This window comes from Acanthochromis polyacanthus, chromosome 13, assembly GCF_021347895.1.
Source record: "Acanthochromis polyacanthus isolate Apoly-LR-REF ecotype Palm Island chromosome 13, KAUST_Apoly_ChrSc, whole genome shotgun sequence".
NCBI lineage: Eukaryota > Metazoa > Chordata > Actinopteri > Pomacentridae > Acanthochromis > Acanthochromis polyacanthus.
The window spans coordinates 4,168,597-4,193,078 of NC_067125.1; the positions used below are offsets into that span (position 1 = coordinate 4,168,597).

The 24,482-nt window shown below is 41.3% G+C and overlaps 3 protein-coding genes across 3 annotated transcripts in view; 1 reads left to right on the plus strand and 2 right to left on the minus strand.

The window, feature by feature from the left end:
• The window catches only part of ece2b (endothelin converting enzyme 2b), a 45,734-nt gene extending 36,876 nt beyond the window's left edge, over positions 1 to 8,858 (plus strand). Inside the window, exons 15-19 of the mRNA XM_022200059.2 lie at positions 154 to 264; positions 1,785 to 1,852; positions 3,467 to 3,657; positions 3,732 to 3,827; positions 4,464 to 8,858. Of these exons, the coding sequence (XP_022055751.1) occupies positions 154 to 264; positions 1,785 to 1,852; positions 3,467 to 3,657; positions 3,732 to 3,827; positions 4,464 to 4,640 (643 nt within the window). The 3' untranslated portion in view covers positions 4,641 to 8,858. The remainder of the gene's footprint in view (positions 1 to 153; positions 265 to 1,784; positions 1,853 to 3,466; positions 3,658 to 3,731; positions 3,828 to 4,463) is intronic.
• A 151-nt stretch (positions 8,859 to 9,009) lies between these two features.
• Positions 9,010 to 11,595, minus strand: LOC127536733 (olfactory receptor 52K1-like). Its single transcript, XM_051957943.1, has one exon. It carries the CDS (start codon positions 11,527 to 11,529, stop codon positions 10,582 to 10,584), a length of 948 nt encoding a protein of 315 aa, XP_051813903.1. The 5' UTR covers positions 11,530 to 11,595; the 3' UTR covers positions 9,010 to 10,581.
• Positions 11,596 to 20,889: 9,294 nt separating this feature from the next.
• LOC110955176 (olfactory receptor 4D1-like) lies at positions 20,890 to 21,825 on the minus strand. The gene has a single exon (XM_051957945.1). The coding sequence runs from the start codon at positions 21,823 to 21,825 to the stop codon at positions 20,890 to 20,892; it is 936 nt and encodes a 311-aa protein (XP_051813905.1).
• Positions 21,826 to 24,482: the final 2,657 nt, after the last annotated feature.

A 24,482-nucleotide genomic window follows, 5' to 3' on the forward strand; every position in this document is an offset into this window, starting at 1 on the left:
ACAAGGATTCAGGTTGACAGATCACAGAAAACCTGAAGAACATTTCATTTCTTGCTAGCTACTTCCTGGAACTGTAACTCTTTTGGCACAAACGCAGCATTTTAATGAACTGATGGGACATTTCTGAAGTCGTCTCCTTGTGTTCTCCTGCAGGTGGAGCATGACTCCGCCCACCGTTAACGCCTACTACATGCCCACCAAGAACGGCATCGTCTTCCCCGCCGGGATCCTGCAGGCTCCTTTCTACGCCCACGACCACCCGAAGTCTGTCCACCTGCACAGTTTTTACATCATTCATTTAGATTTTACATCATTTCTCCGTCTCATAACTTCATCAGAACGGCAGATTGAATGTTCAGGGATGAAAAACACATCAGAGTTCTGTTAAAACCTGCCATTAAATCAGCTTTACATCCGCCCAGGTGTCACAATCTGAACACTGAATCTGGTTTTTACTCATTTTTCTCAGAATCATTCCAGAATTGGAGGACATTTCCCATCAAATTTCAAATAATCCGTGTACAGAATACAAAAACATGCAGTTGTTGTGTAAATGTTCTTGCACTGACACCAAATCTGTAAGAAACCTTGGAGAAAAGAATGTTTGAAAATGTTTTTAAAATACCAGTTAAGTCTGGAGTTGACATTTTTCTCTTGTCCCACCCCCCTGATGACCAAATTCAATCTTAAATAAAACAGTTAAAAGGAAATTTAAAACTCCTTTTTTTAGTATTATTATCTTCATCGTCGTCTCTTGAAATTGTGGGATTATTTTAATCAACATAATATTTAAAATAGTGATTGTTATGCATGAAACATGTTCCACAACAACTCTGTTGATCATGTTTTTGCCTTTTGTGTCTAGTTTTTGTCGTTTTCTGTTCAGTTTCTGCCAATTTCTGTCTCATTTCTGTCATTTTGTGTCTTTTCTGTCTGATATTTTTTGTCATTTTATCACGCTTTTGTTGCTTTGTGTTGTTTTTCTCATTTTGTGTCTAATTTTTGTCGTTTTCAGCCTCATTTCTGTCATTTTCTGTCTTGTTTTTCTCGTCAACATCATCAAACAGTTTTCCTAAAGAATGGGCAGAGCAAAGCTCTGTCCTCTCTTCTATTTTCCACATTTTAATAACATCATCAGCCTTGACTGAATGTCTCTCTCTACCTCATATTATCAGGATCAGACTCATTCTTTGGACTGTTTTCCATCAGTGCTCAGCAGTAACAGCTAGCTAAATGTCTAGCTTCTACTGCTGAGAAAAAGATCACATTAGCATGGATTAGAGTAGGGTTAGCAAACAACACGGAAAACATGGGATAAAAATGGAACCACTGATATGTAAGCTAAACCAATCAAGCCTTTGATATTTTATTACCTATTATTGATGAATATGGAGCAGAAAACTGTAGAAGAGAAGCTTTATTTTTCTAATATTTGAAGCCCAATTGTCCTCCAGTTCTGGAATGACCCTTAACCAACTGTGAATATCTTTGTTATGGGTGTGTAGACAATGAAAGGATCGTTTTTACCATCATTTGATCCCAGGATCAGCTTCTAGACATGAGTCCTGCTGTGGTAAAACTATTTTCTAACATAGCTGCATTCTCACAATGCGCTCTGCAGCCTGTAGGGGGCGCTGAGAGGACTTTACCACTATAATGAACTACATTAGTTAGTGCCCTGTATTATTTAGTAAATAATGAAAACGTGACCTGCTGCTGTCTGGACTCTGGTGTTTGGAGGAACTTTCTGAAAATGCGTTGGCTGTTCCTGTTTGTGTTTCCAGAGCGTTGAACTTCGGTGGCATCGGGGTGGTGATGGGTCACGAGCTCACGCATGCCTTCGACGATCAGGGTGAGTCTCTGGTCGTATTCACTTCCTGTCACATGTCGAGGTGTGTTCTAGACAGAGTGTGTTGTGTTTTAGAGGGACATTTAATTCAAAATATGAGACCCTCCTCTCAAGAAAAACGCCAGCAAACCCTTAAAACAAGTCTGACAGCCCCATCTAGTGGACAAACCCTAACTAAAACAGCATATATTGTGGAATAGGTTTGTTTCCTCTCTGCTCTTCTAATCATCTGTAGAAAGATGTTTCACCATGTTGAATGTGTCTCCAACAACCTGCTCCTCTGTTCACAGCTTCTGATCCCTGATGTATTTATTTATTGATCCAGTAGCTTTGGTTTTACTGTTAGGCTAAATTTGAAATGTGACTAAAAATAACATACAACTAGTTAAAAATGGCTCACCTTTTCTTGGTCTTGTAGATGCTTTGACGCAGATTCAGCTGTGACTCTAATGTTTCGTCTCAGTTTTCTAATTTTTCTTCGTCTCGTGTTTCTTCTCAGCTCCGACTCGTTTGTGTTCTGACTCAGTTTATCTGAATCTTTAACTTTTCGTGTTTCTTTTTTTTGCACCGACACAGATTCAGCTCCAACTCAGCAATGTTTCGTCTCTGTTTTGTCTCAATTTTTAACATTTCGTGGTTTTGTGTTTGCTTTGACTCAGATTACGTTGTGACTCGTGGGTGTTTTGACTCATTTTTGTCTCAATTTTTAACTTTTCTTGGTCTTACGTTTGCTTTAATTCAGGTTCAAGTGTGAATCATGGATATTATTGTGACAAGATGGAAAATCTGAGTTATTTTGGACATGTTTTTTTAACACTTCTGAAATTTTTTGGTCCAGTTTTGAGTCTCTAAAAAAAAAGCTTTTATTTTTTTTAAAAAATAAGCCCTTTTGTAAATGACCCTAAACTTTTGAACAGTTACGAACACGAATTAAAGTTCCACTACATTAGTCAAAGTTCCTCTATATTAGTTAAAATTGCTCAATATTAGCTAAAGTTGCTCTAAATGAGTTAAACTTGATCTACACTACTGTTCAAAAGTTTGGGGTCACCCAGAGAATTCCATGTTTTCCATAAAAACTCCCACTTTTATCCATGTGCTAACATAACTGTACAAGAGTTTTCTAATCATCAATGAGCCTTTCAGCACCATTAGCTAACACAATGTAGCATTAGAACACAGGAGTGATGGTTGCTGGAAATGTTCCTCTGTACCCCTATGGAGATATTCCATTAAAAATCAGCCATTTACCACATTAACAATGTCTACCCTGGATTTATCATTCATTTAATGTTGTCTTTGTTGAAAAAAACTGCTTTCCTTTAAAAAAAAGTACATTTCTAAGGGACCCCAAACTTATGACTGGTGGTGTATATAGCACAGATTCACAGCTTATGCCATCTCAAAGCGCATCGAAGTCCAGTGGCTTTTTATTGAAGCTTTTAGGATGACCAGGGCTTGGATGACTGACAACCTACAGATGTATTTACAAAGCTAAAGTCAAACCTTTAGCCGGTTAACTTCTACAGAATCGGTTAGATGACTGATTAGTTTTCAGACTGACAGATATCTTTACTGTTGGACTTCTAACTGAGGCGTCCTCTTGGCGTCCGTCAGGTCGTGAGTACGATAAGGAGGGGAACCTGAGGCAGTGGTGGCAGAACTCGTCGGTGGAGGCGTTCCGTCAGAGAACCGAGTGCATGGTGGACCAGTACAACCGCTACACCGTCAACGGAGAGCACGTCAACGGCAAACAGACGCTGGGAGAAAACATCGCCGATAACGGAGGGCTGAAGGCTGCGTACCACGTTAGTATGAGTGTTCGTAGTAAACCACGGCGGCAGCAGAATCAGTGCTTGACGATGGTTTTCTTCTCCTTCAGGCGTATCGGTCGTGGATCCAGAGAAACGGCGAAGAAAAGAGGCTTCCTGCCGTCAACCTGACCAACGACCAGCTCTTCTTCGTGGGATTCGCACAGGTGAGGTGGCCAATAACAACTCATCAAGAAACGGCGTCCCACAGAGATCTTTTTGCCATTTTGGGAAGGTTTGAAGGAAATTTGGTTAAGTTTGAGGTATTTTGCAAAAAATAATTGCTCAGTTTGGGATAATTTTCTCAGTCAATTTGGACAATTTCTTGAGTGATTTTGGAAAAACTGGAACAGAAGATCTAGAGTACCAATGATTGTTACAGTGACTCTATGTTGTAGACATTAAACTGTTCAAACTGTGACACATCCCATAATATTGATGGTGGCATTTAGTTAAAGAGAAAATTATGTATATTATTTTGGTCAATTTGAACATTTTTCCAATAATTTTGTGCAATTTTCAAGGAATTTTAGACATTATTTTAGTTATTTAGGCATTTAAACTCCTTCCGAACACATTTTGTCATTGTGGATGTTTTTCTAAATTTGTAAAGCTTAGTTATTCTGGTAAAGCTTTGGGGCAGTTTGGAAAAGGTTGAGGTACTTTGGACTGTTTTTTTAAGTCATATCATTTTCTAAATGTCTTGAAAACATTTTGATGAGTTTCAGGTGTCTGGGATGATAAGAATAAGTCCAGTTGCCTGAACTAAACCCTTCAGCTCACCTGTGTTGTGCATTTTCTAGGTGTGGTGCTCCGTCCGAACACCAGAGAGCGCTCACGAGGGCCTGGTGACCGACACCCACAGCCCGCCTCGGTACCGGGTCATCGGCACGCTCGGCAACTCGCCGGACTTCAGCCGCCACTTCAACTGTCCTGCCGGAACGCCCATGAACACCGGGAAGCGCTGCGAGGTCTGGTAGACGGGACGAGGAGGGGGGCGGAGTCTCCAGGAGGGGGCGGGGTTAATTAGGTCCGCCTGTTAACGAGCAGGTTGACGAGCTCATTAGTGTCTTAATTAGAGGTGTTCAGGTGCGGGTGCAGGTGTAACCTTCAGTTATTAATTAGCGACGTCAGACTCACTTCCTGTCTGGAACCTGAAGTGGACTTCACACAGAGACACGAAGGACTGATGATGAAGACGATGATGATGAAGCCACGTGGGACAGTTGCTGATTTCTGCTTAATCACCGTTATTGATATTATTATTATTATTATGATTATTAATGGGCTTTGGTTTGTGTGTGTGAGTGTTGTCTGTCGTATGAAAGTGCTCTCTCCGATGACATCACTGTGATGACCTCATACAAACTGCTACATCATCCGTGTGGCCACTAGAGTTACAGAGAAAGCCGTCGTCTGATTGACTGGTGGGTTTCGTTTCTGAATTAAGGTGCAGTTTAAGGTTTTAAACACCAATCAGTAGATAAATTAATGGGAAGGAAGGGTTTTAATTGGTTCCACGGAGGTTTTTAAGCAGCACAAACACTTGGTTCATTTTAATTATTGACCAGATTGCATGACAATGATCCGTTCTTAAACCGTGTAGATAATCTGTTACAATCCTTTAACTGATCCTGATAACGCTGGTTAAGGAGGACCTTAATTTATTGGGTCAGTTAAAGGATCCAGTTCCTGAGTGTTACTGAAGTGAGAATGAAACTCTTTGTCAAACCACTCTACATATGCCACTGTTTTAACGTGAAGTAAGAATATCTTTTCCTTCTATGTGCCATGTCACAGCCCTTTAATCAACCTGCTAATTAGCACCTTGAAGCTCGTCAGAATTCGACATTTTTTGGCAGTTTTAAGGCGAAAACGAAGGGATTCAAACCACTCCACGCTCTGTAACCACTAACCGCCGTACTAGTGTTGTCATGGTAACCGAAACGTACAAGCAGCCACTGTTGATTAAATCCAAGACGTCAGAAGCGATTAGACTCTTACTCTGAAGCTGAAATTTGCAACGTTGCCTTAGAATTTCAAACTAAAATGCCTAATAAAAAACAGAAACGCCAGCTGTTTGTGGAGCTCGGCTGATTACAGATCAGCCTTTAGAGTCCGATCTTAGACTAGAACAGCAGCCAGCGTGGTGCGTTCAGGGACTGAAATGATCTTTGACTGTCAACAACAAAGAGGAGAGGCGTTCAGGAACAAAAGTGAGTGTGGGACATTCAGGAATATAATTGTTCAGAGACTTGAAAGGACCGGGTAGTTGGGGAATGAGAGTAAGCGTGAGGCCTTCAGGAGTTACTACCAGTGTGGGACATTTCTAAAGTACAATGAGCATGTTCAGGAGCAGAAATGTTCAGGGGCGGTTGTAAAGACACTAAATTAGGGATTTCATTTTAACCACTCTTTTTAGTTCCTGAACACCTCACAGTTGTTTTAGTTATTTAGCTGTTAACGTTCCAGAATAAAAATGACCGCGGGGCATTGAGCGACAGAAATAAGGCAGATTTAAATAAGCTAGTATGAGGTGTTCAGGAACCAAAATGAGCGTAGGGAATTTTAGACTGAAGCCAGCTCCTGAACGCCTCACATTTATATTAGTTCTTTGACTGTCAAAAATGATGGTGAGATATTCAGGAATAGAAATAAGTGTGATGTGTTCAGGGACTCAAATAAGCAGGGCAATTAAAGAGCCAAAATAAGCATGGGGCATTCAGGAGTTAAAACCAGTGTAGGACATTTTGAAACTGAACAAAATTTTGAACATTTAGCAAAAAGAAAAGACTTGAATTAATTTGAGGCGAAATAAGTATGGGGCATACAGAAACTACGATAAAGATTATGGACTGAAAGAAGCTTAGGAGGCATTCAAGAACTAAAATATGTGTTGGAACCAAAATGGGATGTACATGGAGTCTCTTTATTGTGGGGCGTTCATGATTTAAAGAGCGACAAATTGTAGTTTTAGCCCATAAAAATACAAATCGTTAAATAGTTTTTCTTCTAACTCTGTGACTAGAAGCATTCTTTTTTCTCCATAGCCCGATATTTGACTTTCTATCATCAGACCTTGAGCTGGAGAGGACAGTGAATGCAGCACGGAGAAGCATATAAAAGTATATTAAAGAAAAGAGTTATAGAGCGTCACTCACAGGCAGTTTCATCGTTAAATTTAAAAGATAAACATTAATAAATAGAAGAGACTTCATTACCCATAATTCCTTAGTGCTCCTGCTGAGTGCAGCAGGTTCACGACTCTGACAGCAGGTGGAGCTGTTGGTCCGCTCACCTGGACTCCACCACCTGAAACTGAAAACTCACTTATTAAAGGCGGTATTGTGACAACACTAAACACTGCAGACTGTGTGTGCGTGTGTGTGTGTGTGTGTGTGTGTGTGTGTCTGTGTGTGTGTGTGTGAGAGAGAGCTTTGCCACCTGATGACATCATCACCGTCCAATCCCGTGCAGCTTCCTGTGTGTGTTGTCGTTTGTTCAGCAGAAGAAGAAGCTGCTTCCTGCCAAAGATGTTTCTGTGTGTGTGTGTCAAACCTGTACGTCTGTATTTGTGAGGACCAGGACGAATTTTCTGCCATGTGAGGACGTTTTGGGGAAATGAGGACATTTTAACTTTTAGGGCAAACCTTCATAGGGCCATCGGGACGCTCTTTTGGGATCATCATCATGTCCGCAGGGGTCCCTACAATGTCTCTTGTGTTTTATTTTGTGTCTTACGTTGTGAGGACCTGTTGGATTTTTGTGCCATGTGAGGATATTCTGCGTGGTCCTCACTTTAGGACAAAACTTTAAAAGGCCTTTCTTTTACAATTGGGAGCCAGTTAAAGTTAGAGGACTGGAAAAGCTTCACATCCACGAGGGCATGAGTTTGTGTTGCTGTACGTCTAGTTTTGTGAGGACCAGTTCTGTTTTTACACCATGTGAGGTCGTTCTGTATGGTCCTCACATGGAGACAAACCTTTCGAAGGGCTGTTCTTTTAGGATAAGAATTGGGCTAAGTTAGAAGACTGGCTTGGCATCAAATCCACAATGGTGCCTACAGTGCGTTTGTTTTGTATGTCGATCTTCGTGAAGACCAGATTGAGTTTTAGACCATGTGGAAACTTATTGTGTTGTACAAGCCTGGGACAAACCTTAGAAGGGGGCTTAAGGGTTTATTTAGGTTCAGGTTCAGGTTGAAGTTAAGGGCGGTTTGTCTCTGATGGTCTCCACAATGTGTTTGTGTTCTTGTTTGTCTATGTGTGGATTTCAGGCTTGGTCAGGACATTTTGTGCAGACCTCACTTTGGCCTTTAGCTGTGGGATGGGGGGTTCTTTAGGATCAGGAAAGGGTTCAGTTTCGAGGGCTGGCATGGCATCTGATCCAAACAGGTCTCCACAGTGGGTATTTGCTATCTTTGTGGGGTTCAGTTGGAGTTCAGGACCATGTGAGGGCATTTTGTGCAGTCATCTTTGTGTGAAGAACTTCAGTGAGCTGATGGGGGTTAAAAGTTGGTTTTAGGATTCATTTGGGATCAGGATCAGGTTTATTTTCGGGGCCATATACGTGAAATCCCTCACAATATGCGTATGTGTTGTTGTTCGTCTAACTTTAAGAGGACCAGTGTGGATTTAAAGCCATGTGAGAACATATTTTTGGACGGTTTCAGATTGTATTGTAGGGTTTATTTCTATCAGGTTTAAAGTTGGCTAACCATATCATAGAGGATCCTCATAATGTGTGTATGTCCCTGTACATCCACCTTTGTGAGGACATTTGGTTGTCATCCTCACCCCTTCAGTGGACTGTTCAAAGGTTCAGACTTGGTTTTAAGGTTCAAGGTAAACCCAGGTTCAGGTGAATGAGGGTCCTCACATGTATAGGCAGAAAATGTGTGTGTGTGTGTGTGAGAGAGAGAGAGAGAGAGGGCTCGGAGCTGTGTATTAATGTGTGTGTACAGTAGACGGCAGTAGATCTGATGTAGATTAAACTCAGCTCGTTGTAAGCTCCCTGTCTGTCCTGAAGGGGGCGTCAGCGCTCTGCACGTCCAATCAGAGAGCTGCATTCCAGACGGCTGCTGTTGGAGGTCTGGTGGAGGTTTTATCTGATTTTATTTGGATGTCAGAGAATGTGAAGGAAACACCAGATGTTTTCTATCAGACTGCAGAAATATAATAAACACTGAACACAATGAACCACACAGTCCTGGTGTTGCTTTGAAATCTGCACTTTCACACCACATGTCAGAGAAGAAAACACGAACGCTGCTTCATCTCCAGCTGCTGCTTACATTCAAGTAAGAGACGATATCCTAAAGGAGGACATCATTAAGATCCACGGATGGGTTTATGGGTCAGTTTGATTTATCTCAGTGTTGATTCTTTTATGTTCTCGTCTTTTTACACTGTATTATTAAAATTATAAATTAGTTTTGGCACATGAATCACGTCTAAAAAGTGAGCCTAGTATCAAAATATTGGTAAAAATGTGATTTTGCATTTGTTATAACTTGTTTTTACCTAAATCTATCACACATGCTGATATGTAGCCAAAATTCTTTTAAAAACATTTTTCTACTGAAAAATCAGAAAACAGAAGCACATCCAGGGAACCAACACTCGTTTCAAAGGCAGTAAATCGCTGCAGTTTTGCTGTTAAAACTACAATATATGCTCCAAATTGGATATAGAAAAAAATTTGCTGAACTAAAAGCAGATTTATTTTGGGATATGAAATTGATTTGGTTGTGGTTTTTAACAAAGCTGAAATGTATTTTTTGGTTCTGAAAATGTAAAGTAATAAAGGCTCATTCCAGAATTAGGACATTTTACGTCTCACCCATCAAATTTCTCTTAGAGATTTTGGACAATATTAGACTGAGATGATCCAGAATGTAAGAATGATAGAATCTACTGTCCAGCATGGTGAAAAGTCTTTCTACAGCTGATGAGACTAAAACCTGGACTAAAGCTGGTACAAAATGACAAAATACTTGCCCCAAATTTCTGTTTGTAGTGACTCAAAAATTGCAATATTAAATTAACAGTTTTCAAGCTTTTTTGAGTAATTTTTGGACAATTAATGTTACTTTGTACAAATTTCAAGTTATTTTAGACAAGTTTTAAAGTCATTTTGGACAGTTTTAGACAGCACAAGAAAACAGAAAGCACAAGAAAACAAACTGGATCAATGAAATAAGGGCAGCATGGCTCAGAAACAGTGAACAGAGCAGCAAGTTGTTGTAGATACATCCAGCACGGTGAAACATCTTTCTACAGACGCTGAACAGAGTAGAGAGATCGGGTTTGAAGAGGATTTAAAGCTGTGAATGTCTTTAATATGTCCATAATCCAGATCCAAACCACTTTCAGATCAAGATCCAAAATAAGATTTCGATCCAAAACAGATTTGAATCCACATTCCAAAACAGATCTAGACCCTTATACGGACTCTGACCAAATCCAGGTACAGATTGAGATTCCATCCAGATTCAGATCCAGTTCAGACCCAGATACAGTCTAGATCCAGTTAGATCCAGGTCCACACATGATCCAGATCCACACCCAAACCAGATTCAGGAACCGATCCAACCCAGATTCAGACCTGATCCAGACCAAACCACAGTCCAGGAGGTCATCCAGGTTCTGGTCCACGTGTTCTGTCCTCTCTGTTTGGACCTGAACGACTTCACAGTGTAAATCCAGCCAAACGCTTCCATCAGAGAACACAACAAAACACCAGTAAGCTTCATTTATCACGGATAGTTTTACAGTTTAGTCTTACATTTAGATGTTCTATCAGTAAACCTTTGAGATTCTGCTTCCTTTGGTGCTGATCCATAGTTTGCATTTATTGTTCCTCCATCGTGTTGCTTCTGGTTTGTGCTCACAACAAAGTGGGCAGTTTTTAAAAACGTTCTTAGGAATAAGTGACGGTGTGGAAGCGTCGACAGCAGCTCAGCGTGTTGAGGATGTGCTGTCGGATCTCGGTGGTTCGGATGCCGTAGATGATCGGGTTGAAGCAGCTCGGGAACAGCAGGTACATGGTGCTGAAGAAAACCCGGACGGCCGCTGGGAGGCTGTTTCTGATCCGGTAGGACAGGAAGGCGATGAGCGCCACCATCAGGCTGACCACCATCACCACGATGTGGGTGACGCAGGTGCGGAGAGCTTTGGTGCCCGATTTTCCCGAATGCAGCACAGAGCCAAAGATGACGACGTAGGAGATGGTGATGAGGATGAAGTCGGCGACGGGGATGAGGAAGAGGGTGAGCAGCCCCACCAGGTTGTTGACGGCGGTGCTTCCACAGGCGAGGTTGACCAAAGCCATGTGTTCACAGAAGCAGTGGTTCATGACGTTCCCTCCGCAGAACGCCAGCCTACCCGCCAGACCCACCATCAGCGTGTTCATCGTGAAGTTCCTGATCAAACACGGGATCATGAACTTGAGGAACCTCGGCAGCGCCATGCGGTCGCGGTAGCTGAGCGGCGTGCAGATGGCGAAGTAGCGGTCGATAGCCATCCACACCAGCAGCGTGGACTGAAACGCTCCCACGAAGTGAATGAGGTGCATCTGAAGCAGGCAGCCAATCAGAGAGATGCTCCTCCAGTCAAACAGGAAGCTCAGCAGCATGTTGGGGACGAAGAACAGCGGGAGGCTCAGGTCGACGCAGGCCATGCCGGCGATCAGGATGCACATGGGCGAGTGGAGGCTCCTGTGGGAGGCCACGACGTACAGCAGCAGGGAGTTTGCCGACAGCGACATGGCGAACATGATCGAGAACGGAACGAACAGAACCGGCCTCAGCGCTCCGAGCTCGAAGAACCCGTCCAGGACGAAGTGTCTGTGCGAGGAGATGTTCGCCATCCTCCGTCCTCTCCAGAAACCTCCTCGTCAGTCAGCCTGGAGACGAAAAGGGACAAGAGAAGAAGTTTAACGGTCTGGTTGTGCTGAAACATTTGCAAAAACACAAAAAGTCGATTATTGAGTGACAGTAATTTAAATTTAGATTCAAACAGATAACACATTTAGGATGTCTTCAAATATGAGTCATTCCATCTCAAAATTAAAGTTTTTGCTCTGATTTGATTGAAATGCTCATAACATAAAGCGTGGATATTTATAAATACTTTGTGAAAGTTCAGATTGATTTTAAAAAACTGCACTCTGACCCACTTTCAGCACAGTTTTCACACGTTGAAATTTGAGTCTGTTTGCAAGACGACGTCTCAGGAACTGTTAAAGACGGAGGCCTGACATGTTCACTGTTATTTCTCATCATTTCATTTATTCAGAATGTTATATTGTACAAGTAAAACAAAAGTCTGTGATTATGGAGCAGCTGAAACATGAAAAAGGTCTACATTTATGAAAAGTACCATCTTTGAGCTCAGATTCAGATTAGTGATATTTTCTGAGCCACATGTTGCTGCATGTCACAATAATACACAACCTAACATGTAGAACGCTTTAAGATGAAAAACTTGATCAGAAAAATGAAAGAAATAATGATTGTTTTCACTAAACATTCATAACTGACTGAGCAGGTTTGACAAGTCGTCAGAAGTGTGTTTCTTTCACTAATTGTTGACCAAAGTTTTAGGTAAAAATACATGCATTAATTCTAGTCATTGTCATTTTTTTTCTGTCTCAGTTTGAGTTTATATTTTAATACATTTGGAAGTAAAATTCACAACATCTGACTCTTTAAATAGTGAATAAGCATCTCTCGTGACATATTAAAAGTTAAAATTACTTTAAGCACATTTATCAGCAAATATTTAATTATTTTTAACATCAGTTATCTTCTTTTGTTCATATTTGCAGAAGTAAAGAACAGCTTTAGGTTGTGCAGGTCTACGAGCAGGAGCCTCTGGTTTTGTTCCAGAATCATATTAAGAGACACAAAACGAGACAGAAAAGAGACATGGAGTGACCATAAGAAGACAAAGTGGCTCAAAAGAGATGCAAGGCAACCACAACGTGACAGAAAACAATCATTACGAAAAGTAAGACATTCAGAGAGAGGCACAAATTTAGCAATATTAGACACAAAAGTACCAGAATTAAAAGCAAACAACCACAAAGACATGAAAAATAATCCAAAGTGGGACTAAAAACAGCCATTAAGAGATGAAAAGTGACTTAAAAAAAGGCGTAAACATGAATCCCATCTCACTCCTCTGTGGGTCTGAAGGTCTTTTTACATTTCATACTGCCTGAAGCATGCGACAAATGACAGACCTTTAGCCATGAAACTTTGAAGAAAATATCAGGATTTAACATAAAGCAAGTCTAAAACTGAGCAGAACACACAAACTGATGCTTCACACAAACAGCTTCCAGAAACTTTGAACGTTCTATCAGCTGACAGAAACTCAACAGGATCTCTTTTTGTCCTCGTACAGACCAGGAGCACCAGCGCCAGCCCCATTCACAAAGACTGCTGTCAGTTTTTAAGACGGTTTCACCAAAATAAAGACTAATTTTAGGCATAAACAGTAAACCAGACAAAACAGAGGAAAACACGGATCGTAATTTGTGTTTTTCTGACCATATTATGAAACAAGTGATGCAGCAACGACAAAAGGAAGGGCACTAAAGCATCATTCATTTCATCAGCTCTGTGCAACTACTGCATTTAGAGGTCCAACTAAAGCCGGCTTTCTGATACCTGATATATCTGAAGAGTTTCTTTGCAAAAACAGATAACTAAATGTTAATAATAAATGTTCAGAAAACTTTTTATTTTATTGTTTACTTGAGATAATATCAATCAAACTGAAGTTGACTCAGTAGAAAAATACATGACAAAGTGGAGAAAAAATTAATTATTAGTGTTATTATCTCAATTTAAAAAGTCAGTTTTCTGAAAACGGAGTGACCTGTTTTTGTAAATGGACTCTTCGTTTCCACTCTGCTTGAAAGTGAAATCGGTTCACAGAAAACCAGAACGTGTCGTTCACCGTGAGCAGAAATCAGCACAAAAATCAGTTCTCTGCAAAAACCGTAAAGCTATGACATGTTTCAGACTTGATAGGAAATGATCACTGAGACAAATCAGGACCAAACAGACAAGCTGAATAACTGAGTGACTGCTGCACCGTTATTGATCTGATTTAAAACCAGATGATTCCACGTGATCATTTCTCTGCACCATCAAGCTTTTTCCTACAGGCTGCAAACATCCCTGAACACATGCAGGTGTTTAAAACTATGAGCCATGAAGCTGAGCAGTGAAATCAGACGCCTTTTTTCTTCACATCACAGTCTGACCTTCTGCCTGCAAAACCCACTTCTCTGCAAACAGGATCACATTCAGTGGAAACGTCAGTGACAGGAACATGACAGAAGACTTTGGTTTGAGTGGACATGAACCAGCAGCTCTTACTTGTGTTCATCTCTGATCCATGACTCTCCTCCCTCCAGATTCCCCTGCTGAGGTTCTGACTGAGCGTTTTAAAACCGTCGTCACTTGGAATGAAGTCCAGCACAGTGACGACACAGCAGAGCTCCCCGAGAGTCAAAGTGCAGCCAAACGTACGTTCTCAGAGAAATCTTTATGGTTTTATGTTTGGATGCAGAGCAGGTCTAAAGGCCCTGAACCCACATTCTCAAACACAGAGTCAGAAAAACAGAATGTCTGAAAGAAGGCATAAAATGAACCGTAGTGGTGGAAAATGCAGCAAAAATGACTGCTAGCTTTCTTTAACTAATATTACAACATTCCATAGTGTAGTAGGCTGGAAACATGGCTATTACTAAAAACAAACATGTATGACACAGTTAACTCGATTAGCACTACATTAACCTAGCTTAGTGTGGCAGTTATTTCAGCTAGCCCTCTGCAGTGTAGCAGGTAACTTCTACTACAACTATCCATCTGTATCATGCAGATAAAATGACTCTTACTACAATTAACCAACTACAGTGAGCAGGCAGTTAACCTGACTGACACGACAACTAACCAAATGCAGTGAAATATGCGGTTGATTCAACTACTACTTCAACTAACCATCTGTATGACACAGTTAGCGTGACGAGTACAGGGCTGCCAACGGGTGACCAGATCTTAGGGTGAGATTTGGTTTGTGCTGGTGCTGACAGGGGGTCTAATAATGAAAATTATTGATCCTATTTCCTGCATTCTGGTGTAATTTCAGAGCATTTTGCTCCTCGGCGACCCTAGACAGCCGGTTGTAATGTTTTTTGATCAACACACCATACTGTGATGTTTTTACAGTGAAGGTTCTACTATGGAACCAGTTTGACATGTTCAGGTGTTCTTTGTGTGAAAACTCAGAGATTTCAGGGATCAGAAGGTGGTTTTCATCTTTCTTTGTTAACTTTCTGCTTCAACTTTAAACTAAATTTCCTTCACTAAGCCAGCCCTCTGGACTTCCAGTAAGCTGTGTTCCTATTGGCTGTCCAGGTGGCTGCTTGGTGTCATCAGGAACACCTGAGCAGCTCAGTGTCTTCCTGCTTTATGTCTGCAGTCAAACATTTCCTCTGCTTCTCTTCACTGAACTGGGTTTGTTCTTTAGGCGTTGGCTTGCAGCTTCCAGCAGTAAAATCCTCTTTATTGTGTTTCTTGGTGTGTTTTAGGGCTTTGTACTGGATAGTTGTCTTGGTAAATGTGGTTCTTTAGCCACAGTTAGCACATGGTGCTAATGTGTGCAGTTATTAGTGGATTTGGTGCAGCTGAGTTGTGTCTTTATCTTGGCTGTAGTGAGTCTTTAGAGGTTTTTGGTTGTTTGTGAACCAACGTTGGTTGTCCAGAAGGTAAGAGTTCCTGTCCTGATTCTCTGTTTAAAGAGCTTCTCTGGTAGGCTGCAGGAGACTTTAGCGTTTGGGTTGTGCTAGTTTGGTTTTTGTACGGTTTCATTTGGACGACTATCTTGAGGCCCCTCCATGTGGTTTAGTGAGGTTTTCTGGAACAGTTCTACAAAGCAACCTGCAGCAGAAGAGACTTTGAGAGTTTTTAGGAAGTTCTGGAGACCAGACTTTAGAGCAGCACAAACATTTGTCAGCAGTTTGAGCAGGAGAAGGTGAGCTTCAGAGTAGAAATGAGAAGGAAACCTTGTTGACCCGTGTGGTGAGGTCCTGTACCAAGAGTTTGAGCAGGTTGTGAAGAGTCTGTAGTTCTTTGGTCTGAAAGCACCAGAAGAGTCGACTCATTAAAGGAGAAAACAGGAGATATTGTTGGTTCTTCTGTCGCTCTGCAGTTTCCTGAGACTGAATATCAAGTTTCTATTTTAAATGATTTACTGTGTGAGCCCAAGAAGACTTCAATAAACTCCCTCCCTCTTAGCGTCTAGGCCCACTTCTCTTTAAGATCATTATGTGTCTGTGATGATAAAAAAGTAAAAGATTGGATCATTTGGAGTCTGATATTTACAGACTACATTCACTGAAGAGATGTCTTGTGGAGAACCAGGGTAGCAGGTAAAGCTAAATGTTCACATCCTTTGAGATCAGTTCACCTTCTGCTCATTCGCAGCAGCTGGAGTTTTTTCATGCATTTGTGCTGTAATTTAATGTTTTTACAATTTTACACATTAGTTCACTCACTTATGATGAAATAAAAATAATATAAATAAAAATAATGTTGGTGCATTTTGCCCATTTGCTGTGAGGATCTGATGCTCTTCTTTGCAGCACAGAAAGTAAAATAAATGTTTTTGGGGATCAGACTGTTGCTCCAAGTAAATAAATATGGGAAACAGTCCGCAGATGAATCAATCATGAAAACAGGACGGGTATCGTTGAGTCGGGTATTTTTAATGGTTAATCTGCCCATCCAGAACATGGTAAATACTAAAATACTGTCAGGAATTTCTTCTGTCTTCATCACAAATTGGATATAAATGCATAAAATCATTTGCCTAATAGTAATCGCCTGATTTATTGTTTATATCCACTGAAAAAGAGTTTATGCTGGATGTCATGTGTTAAAAAGCTAAAACTAACTTGATATGACTTTTATCTGCTTATTTTCCAGTGGAAATTTCAAGAACGTGGTTAGTTATGTGACTCATTTATTTTAAATCCCCTTCATGTTTTCTGTCTTTCAGGCTTCTTGTAAGAACTTTTACTTCATGTAAACACTCTTTTTCTCTGCTTTTAGGAACCATCTGGAGGACGTTTTGTCAAGAAATCACCTCAACAGAATCATTCTAACCCCAGAGCTTCACCGGTCCAGGTGAGAACCGCTCCAAACCAGACTGTTGTTGAAGGTTTCTTTCCTCTTCGGGTCATGTCCTACCTGAAACATGCTTAGTGTCGCCGTGTGACGTCGAGGCCACAGTTAGCGGGCAGTGGGGACTCTTCAGGTCCGTTTCATCATGTTTACTGTGAGGTTTCACCTTAATGAGCCCCGCCGGAGCTCCTCCTCATCAACAGCAGCTTTTTCCATCGGTAACACCCCAGAGGTCTGAGTCTGTGTGGACACTCGGACACTGTGGAGATGCCTCGCTAACGGGCCAATTAGCACAGAGGAATCACGGGAGGACGCGCTGTTGTTGCCGTGGTTACCGCTGTTTGTTGTTGCTGATGAGTGTTTGTCCAGGAAGATGTTTTTCTTTCAAACTGTGTCCGTTACTCTGATTAGAAGCTTAGTAATCCAGGCCTGGTTTGGAATAAAACACTTTTAAATGGTGCCTTAGAGTGATTAAATATTTAAAAATACGTCATGCACTGGTATTTACTGATTCTACGCAACAATGCAGTATGTTTATATGGGTTTGGTTTATCTAATATTCTCCTTCTGGCAGCTTCTGTTTGGAAACTAAAGTGATGGATCAAATAACACAGACGACCACGATGAACAGTACCGATGAGGATAGAACTGGAGAAAGCTGTGAACACCAAACAGCCACAGATAAATGCAGATAAATGTTCCTTCTCGCACTTTTAACAGTTGGCTTCATGAGTCCAAACGACACCTCAAACTCCAGAGGTGGTGACATCTGATCTAAAATGTACGTGTTAAAATGCAACCGTGACACCCAGAAACCTTAAGAAGATACAAATGATCAGGTACAGTAAGACGGTAGGATTCCAACATGTCAGTTTGTTCAAAGTTTGCTTTGTTTGCTCTTTGGGACCCAACAACTATCTAGAGAGTTTCTTATGCTTCCAATACTTGCTACACATGGCATTCTGCTCATGTTAGAGGCCTTCAGAGTTCGTGAAATGTCGGCCAAAGACTGCATTTTAATAGGAAATATGGAGACATCCATAAATATACACACTTAGTTTTTCTCTAAGTTAATTCTGTTATTTAGGAGAAGAGTTTTGCCTTGTATTTAATATAGAAACACGCCTTTCTTTATACTTTGTGGCATCTCCTTGTCATCAAACTAACATTTGAGCACTGCTGCATTGTTGTACAGTGCATATCTTTTGCTCGCCTCAGTTACATGTGTGCAGAGGCTAAATCTGTAGACGATATTTCAGTGGTTCACTAAACCGTGCAACCTACCGGTGGGGTTGAAGTTATCACAAAATGACACCATTTATCAGCCAGAAACGGTAAAAACTAGGACTGGGAAGTTAACTCTAATTACACAAAAAAGAACACATTTAGTAGCTCTTTTCTTTGTTCCCTAATCTGTGGCACACCGGTAACACTGATGCAGTGAAGGAAGACAACATTGCTTGGCTTGTTGGGTGGAAAGTTTTCAAATATGGCTATTTGACAAAAATACGATTAAATACAAAGCCTCTAATTAATTAGCTCAATTTTTTTAATTGTTTAAAATCCACTTTACAAAGTGAAAAAATTAGGTTTGTATAACTGCCAGCATTGCTTTATCCTGTTCTGTTCTACTTATTTTAGTTTTCTATTTTTGTCTGAGTAATGCGTAACACTTGTGTCTTATTGCTTTCTGCATTTCTTACATCATCAGTTTTTTTCTGATCAAAATCTAACACGAGAATTTCCTTTAGGATCATTTCAATCATATCTCTGTACTAAGTGCAACATGGACTCGGTGGATGTTTTACAATACGGTGAAGCAGCTCATTCCTCTTTGTTGTGTTGCTGTTCCTTTATTTGTTAGCAGCTTTAACATCTTTGTGAATACGCCTGGATTCTCAGCACAGACATTTTTAACTCCTGTGTTTGAGCCGGCGTTCTAAAATGAGGCAGAGCGGTTAACAAGCAGCTCTCATTGTTTTAGACTCGTTCTAACGACAGAATCAGAAAAATATGTAAATTAAAACTCCTTTATTGAGAGTTCATAGAATTTATGAGCAGAGAAAAAGTGTGCATTAATTATATCAACTAATAGCAGCAGCTCTACAACTGAATACAGTAAATTCAGAGTTACAAGTGGAACTGATCATGATTTAAACTTTTAAACAAAATAACTGAGTTTAATCTAAACTCCATCAACATCATTTGTCTGACAGGTTTTAAACCTGCAGCTGCAAACATCTTACAGTCTCTCCTGAAAACCCAGCAATAATTATAAAACTGTTGTTTCATATCTAATGGTTCATTAGGGAATTTTGCCCTTTTTATAAATATTTGATTTGTCTGCTTGGTGTTTTCATGTTCAGTTCTTTGTGCTGCTGTAAACCCCTCTGGGCTTTTTCCAGGAATCAGAGGTCAGATGGATGACTTAAAGTGCTTAATCAGATGTTAAAGCTGCATCAGTTGATCTATAATTAATAATCAGTTTGAGTAGAAAATTAAAACATGTTTTGATAGGAGCTTCCTCAGGGTATTAAAAAGCATTAATAGTCATTAATTAAGGCCTTAAATGGCATTAAAATCATTAAATTTGATTCTCAGTGGCTTTAAGATTTCTTTCTGCAGTTTTCAAGAAAATTATTTGACAAAAATAATATATAATAATAGACGTGCATCTGTGTAAACATGTCGAACTATTGCGATATTTGTTCCAGCCGGTCAGGTACGATTGTCCAAAAGTTCATGTTTTTAAAGTGACCGACAGGCTGGACCAGGTGGAGGAGAGCTGGGAAATGTCTAGAAAACATGGATTTCAGAGAACGACTGCAGATGTGGGTGGTCAGGGGAGGATTGTGCATTCACAAATAGTGAAATGTAGGGACAGTTTTCATATAAAAATCATCTTTTACAAACAAAGCTGTGTAAATTGTTGATTTCAGTTGTGGCATTAAAATGTTTACAGTACAGCATTAAATCTGAGTGGCTGGTATCTGCAGAACCCTGTTCCTGTGTAGGATTTCTTCTCTAGTTTCCTTCCTGTGACATTAAACTGATAATCTTTGGACAGAACAAGATATTTGAAGAGTTCATTTGCAAAACCAGGTAACTCCGTTTTCAGAAAACTCTTTTTTTTTTTTAATTGTTTACTTGAGATAATTTTTTCTCTATTTTGTCATGTATTTTACTACTGAGTCAAGTCCACTCAACTCCAGGGTTCTCGCCAGCACATTTCAGCGTAACGGGCCGTTACGCTGTCAGTTTAAAAGATTGCGCTGTGATTAGGGCCGCTACGCTGTTATTTTGACAGATAACAGCATGTGTGTTTGTTTTTATGGTCTGGGTGCCTATCTAGGTTAATTTATGTCTCCACACCTCAGCCGTACTTTCCTGTAGATTGACCCGTTCCCGTCTAAAATTAAGAGTCGCTTCCAATCTCGGGGTTACAATTAGCCTGTCTCTGTTGTTTCCGTGATGCCATGTATGGTGAATAGTGACCTCAATCACGAGCATTTGGAGCATCTGTGTGATGCTCATTGGCTGACATCTGGGCCGGCCGCTCATTAGATTTAATGAAGGCTAGTGTACATGCGCATAATGTCGGGCCGTCCCAACCTGCCGTTACGCTGTAAAAAAAATCCTGGTGAGAACCCTGAACTTCAGTTTGATATCTCAAGTAAATAATAAAAAAATGTTTTCTGAAAATTTATCAGAACGGAGTTATGTTTTTGCAAATGAACTCTTCATTTGTTGTCTTTGGGAAACACAAAGTTCCATTTTTCCATTATTTTCTGAGCTTTCAGAGACCACACCACTAAAGTGATTCATCCAGAGAACAGACGGATCAGTAGCACTGTTAGATGTGCATAAACCATCAGTAAAAGAACAAAATGCAGTGGATGAGTCGACTTTCAATGATTCAGAGGCTAAAATGAACACTTGATTCTATGTTTTATTAGAATATGTTCATGCTGCAGTTACATGTTGTCACATTACATCTAATAATGAGGACACATGGATTACATTTGCGGTCACATTTTCCTCCCAAAGAGCAGCGTTTTACAAACGGTGCGTATTTTGGACAGCTTCAGGCCGTACATTAAGGGGCTGATGAGCGGCTGACACGTGAGCCAGTACAGGGACAGGACGACACGCAGCAGGTTGGGCAAACCGGTCATATTAAACCTGCCCTGCACGATCTCAAAGAAAGCCCCGCAGGAGAAGTTGAGCAGAGAGGCCAGGTGAGGCGTGCAGGTGCTGAAGGCTTTCTGTCTGGTCTGTTTGCTGCCAGAAAAACACACCTTAAGGATCCTCATGTAGGTGTAGAGGATTAACACGATCAGACCAAAGATGACGGTGAACATGTGAACCAGTCCAAACACGTTATTGACGGTGGTGTCAGAGCAGCCCAGCTTCACAATGTAGTAGTTGTCACAGTACACTTTGTTGATGATGTTCCCACACAGCTGCAAACTGCCAGTCAGACCGTAGGTTATAACAGCATTGATGAACAAAGGGTAGATCCATATCAGAGCAGTGAGCGTGACGATCTTATTGAAGGTCATACGTGTGTTATACTGCAGAGGATAACAGATGGCGAGATATCTGTCATAGGACATGATGGCTAAAGTCAAAAGCTCTATACCTCCATATGAATACAGACAGAAAACCTGCAGTAAACAGATCGAATAAGAAACGGTGTGAACGTCAGAGAGGATCTGAACCAGCAGGAATGGAAACAAGCCTGTACTCCCATACAGTTCATTAGCAAACAGGCTGAGCAGGAACAGGTACATGGGCTCATGGAGGCTTCTGTTCATGCAGATCACCACGATGATTAAAACGTTAGCACTGATGATTGCAACATAAAGAGCCAGAACAATCAGGAAGTAGAAGTATGTAAAGAGTTCAGTTTCGTAGTAGGCACTGAGGGTGAAATATGAAACCTGTGTGAAGTTTCTCATCATCTCTCTGTTGAAGCATCGTCAGTGCTGTTCAGCAGATGCATTCACCGCAGTTATCCTGCAGCATTTCCTCACAGATTCAACAGCATGACTGAGTACAAAGACAGTTCAGTGTAACAACAACAAGCCCGTTCATTTCAGCAGCATGTTAAACTCACCATCACCTCACTGAGAGTCAGTGTAACATGGATGTTTCCACACAGACTCCCTCCCAGATGCTCTTCTTCTTCTGTTTTTAAGCTTTTCTCAGCAGTGGGACGGACGCAGCGTCTGACATCATGACCAAACCGCCTTATTGTTTTTCTGCTGTACAGTTGTGAGCTAAAGTTTACATGCATTCATAGAGCATGTCCATGATTAGTTATTTTCCCCTCCAGAGAAATCCTCTATTTTTGTCACATGTAAATGTTCCAGATCCTCAGACTAATTTTAATGTAAGACAAAGATAACCCAAAAGGAAAAGTGGCTTTTGCTGCACAGTGGATAGTGGTTAGCACTGTCGCTTTGCAGCTAGAAGATCCCCGGTTCAAGTCCCGGCCTTCTTGGGATCTTTCTGGATGGAGTGTGCATGTTCTCCCTGTGCATGTGTGGGTTTTCTCCAGCTTCTCCAGTTTCCTCCCACAGTCCAAAAACATGCTGGGGTGAACTGGTGACTCTAAATTGGCTGTAGGTGTGAATGTGAGTGTTTGTCTGTAGCCCTGTGACAGACTGTTACCTGTCCAGGTGTCTCCTGCCTTCATCCCAAGTCAGCTGGGTTAGATTCCAGCCCCCACGACTGTAAAGAGGATTAAGGGGTGGGGAGATGATAGATGAATGGAAAAATGCCTTCCAGCCCACCTTGCTCCATGTTAAAAAGTTATTGCCCCCTTAGCTACCAACTGACCAAATTAATTTGTCAACTTGGTTCAGTTTCACCTTCAACACTCACATGTGATCACTGCCAGGCTTGTTCAACCTAAACGTCACTAAATAGAACCTGTCTTCATTGTGAAATAGCTAAAGGATCTGAAAAAGCAGCGCATGATGCCACGTTCTACAGAGATTCAAGAACAGATGAGGAACAAAGTCACTGACATTTATTAGTCTGGAGCGTTCCAAAGCCATAGCTGAGGCTCTGGGGCTCCACAGAACCACAGTGAGAGGGTTCATCTGTGAACCCTTCTCCTGCATGTAGCCTGCAGAAAACGGCTGAAACGGGCTCCTAATCGTGTCCTCCGCTGCTTCAGTGTACGACAGAACGTGTTGCTGGAGTGTTTTCATACAACTTTGTTTTAATTTGTGGAATCAAATCTTTCTTTTTAGCGTTTCTCTCCTGTTTCATGCTGATGCTGCTGGAAAGTAAAAGATAAAAGTGTCTCAGCGAGTCTGAGAACCCTTGAAGTCGTGTTAATGATGTTAGTTATAGAAAATAAGAGTTAAAAGCCAGTTAATGAAGCAGCAGCCTTGTTTTATACTCGGATCTTTCTTCTTGTTCATCCTCTTTGTATATCTGAATATGAGACTGTTTTCTTGTAAAGAATTGACAAAGAAAGACCTCAGATTAATTTAATCCTTCAACTGGAGAGTTGGTGTTTTATCCATAGACTGTATATAAAGATGGACGTAGCCAACGGCGTCAGTTTGTTTTTAATAGTGGGGGGGACGGAGACCACAGCACTTTGACAAAATGTCGAAGAACTGTGGCAAAATGCCACAAGCTGGGCTCAAACTCACAACCACCACACCAACGGCGGAGGCTCAACCTGTAGAGCTATCGGTACATGCAGGTCGAGGGGTCTGTGGGCTGCTATAGTACTAATTCTCCCGGGCTGAAATTTTGCCCCTGCACGCCTCTGGTCGGAGCTTCCACTTGGCACAGGCGCAAATTTAGCATCTGGACGTTTTTTTTAACCTCACGAAGGTGTGCTGCATGTCTGTGCAACTCTCGGCCGAGTGCGGATGGTGCGTTCAGGAGTGTCGGAATCTTCTATACTACTGACAGTAACTGGGTTTACAACGGCTTACATGTGAAGAATTTGAATGTGTTGGAGACAAAATGACCCCTGACAAAAAGTGGGGGGGACACATCCCCGCCGTCCCCCCCCTAAACTGACGCCTATGGACGTAGCATCTGGCTCCAGAATTGAAGCCAACCCGGAAGTGTCAAAAACTTGCAATATCCCGCCGTCCGCTAGGGTTGGCTCCAAAAAGCTTTTGCTCCATAGACCCCAATTCATTTTTGGAAAAAATAAAATTTGATAGACTGATGTTCTACAGCTCAGGATTTTTTTCCCGTTAGTTTTCATGGTCAAAATGAGAGATCAGGTGGCCGATCTTAAAATAAATCAATACTGAATTTTAAATAAATCGTTAAAGTTGGCGGAGCCAGGGGGCGTGGCTATACTTGATAGACAGCAACAGAAGCCTCTGCGGTAAAATGTGGGCGGGATAAGAGTCCTCAGCCAATCCTGCCCCTCGTTGCTCTCCGGTCCAGTCTGTTTGATGACGCTTTTTACGTCACTGGCTCCAAAAAATCCAAAACGGCGACCAGGAAGTAGCAAAATCCGGGCTTCATTTTCTCGCCGTTGAAACCAGCGGGTGACGTCACGGTTAGTTTACGCCTGGTTTTACCCATTTAAAGCTGCAAATAGTTCTGACATGGATTCATTTCATCGTTGCAG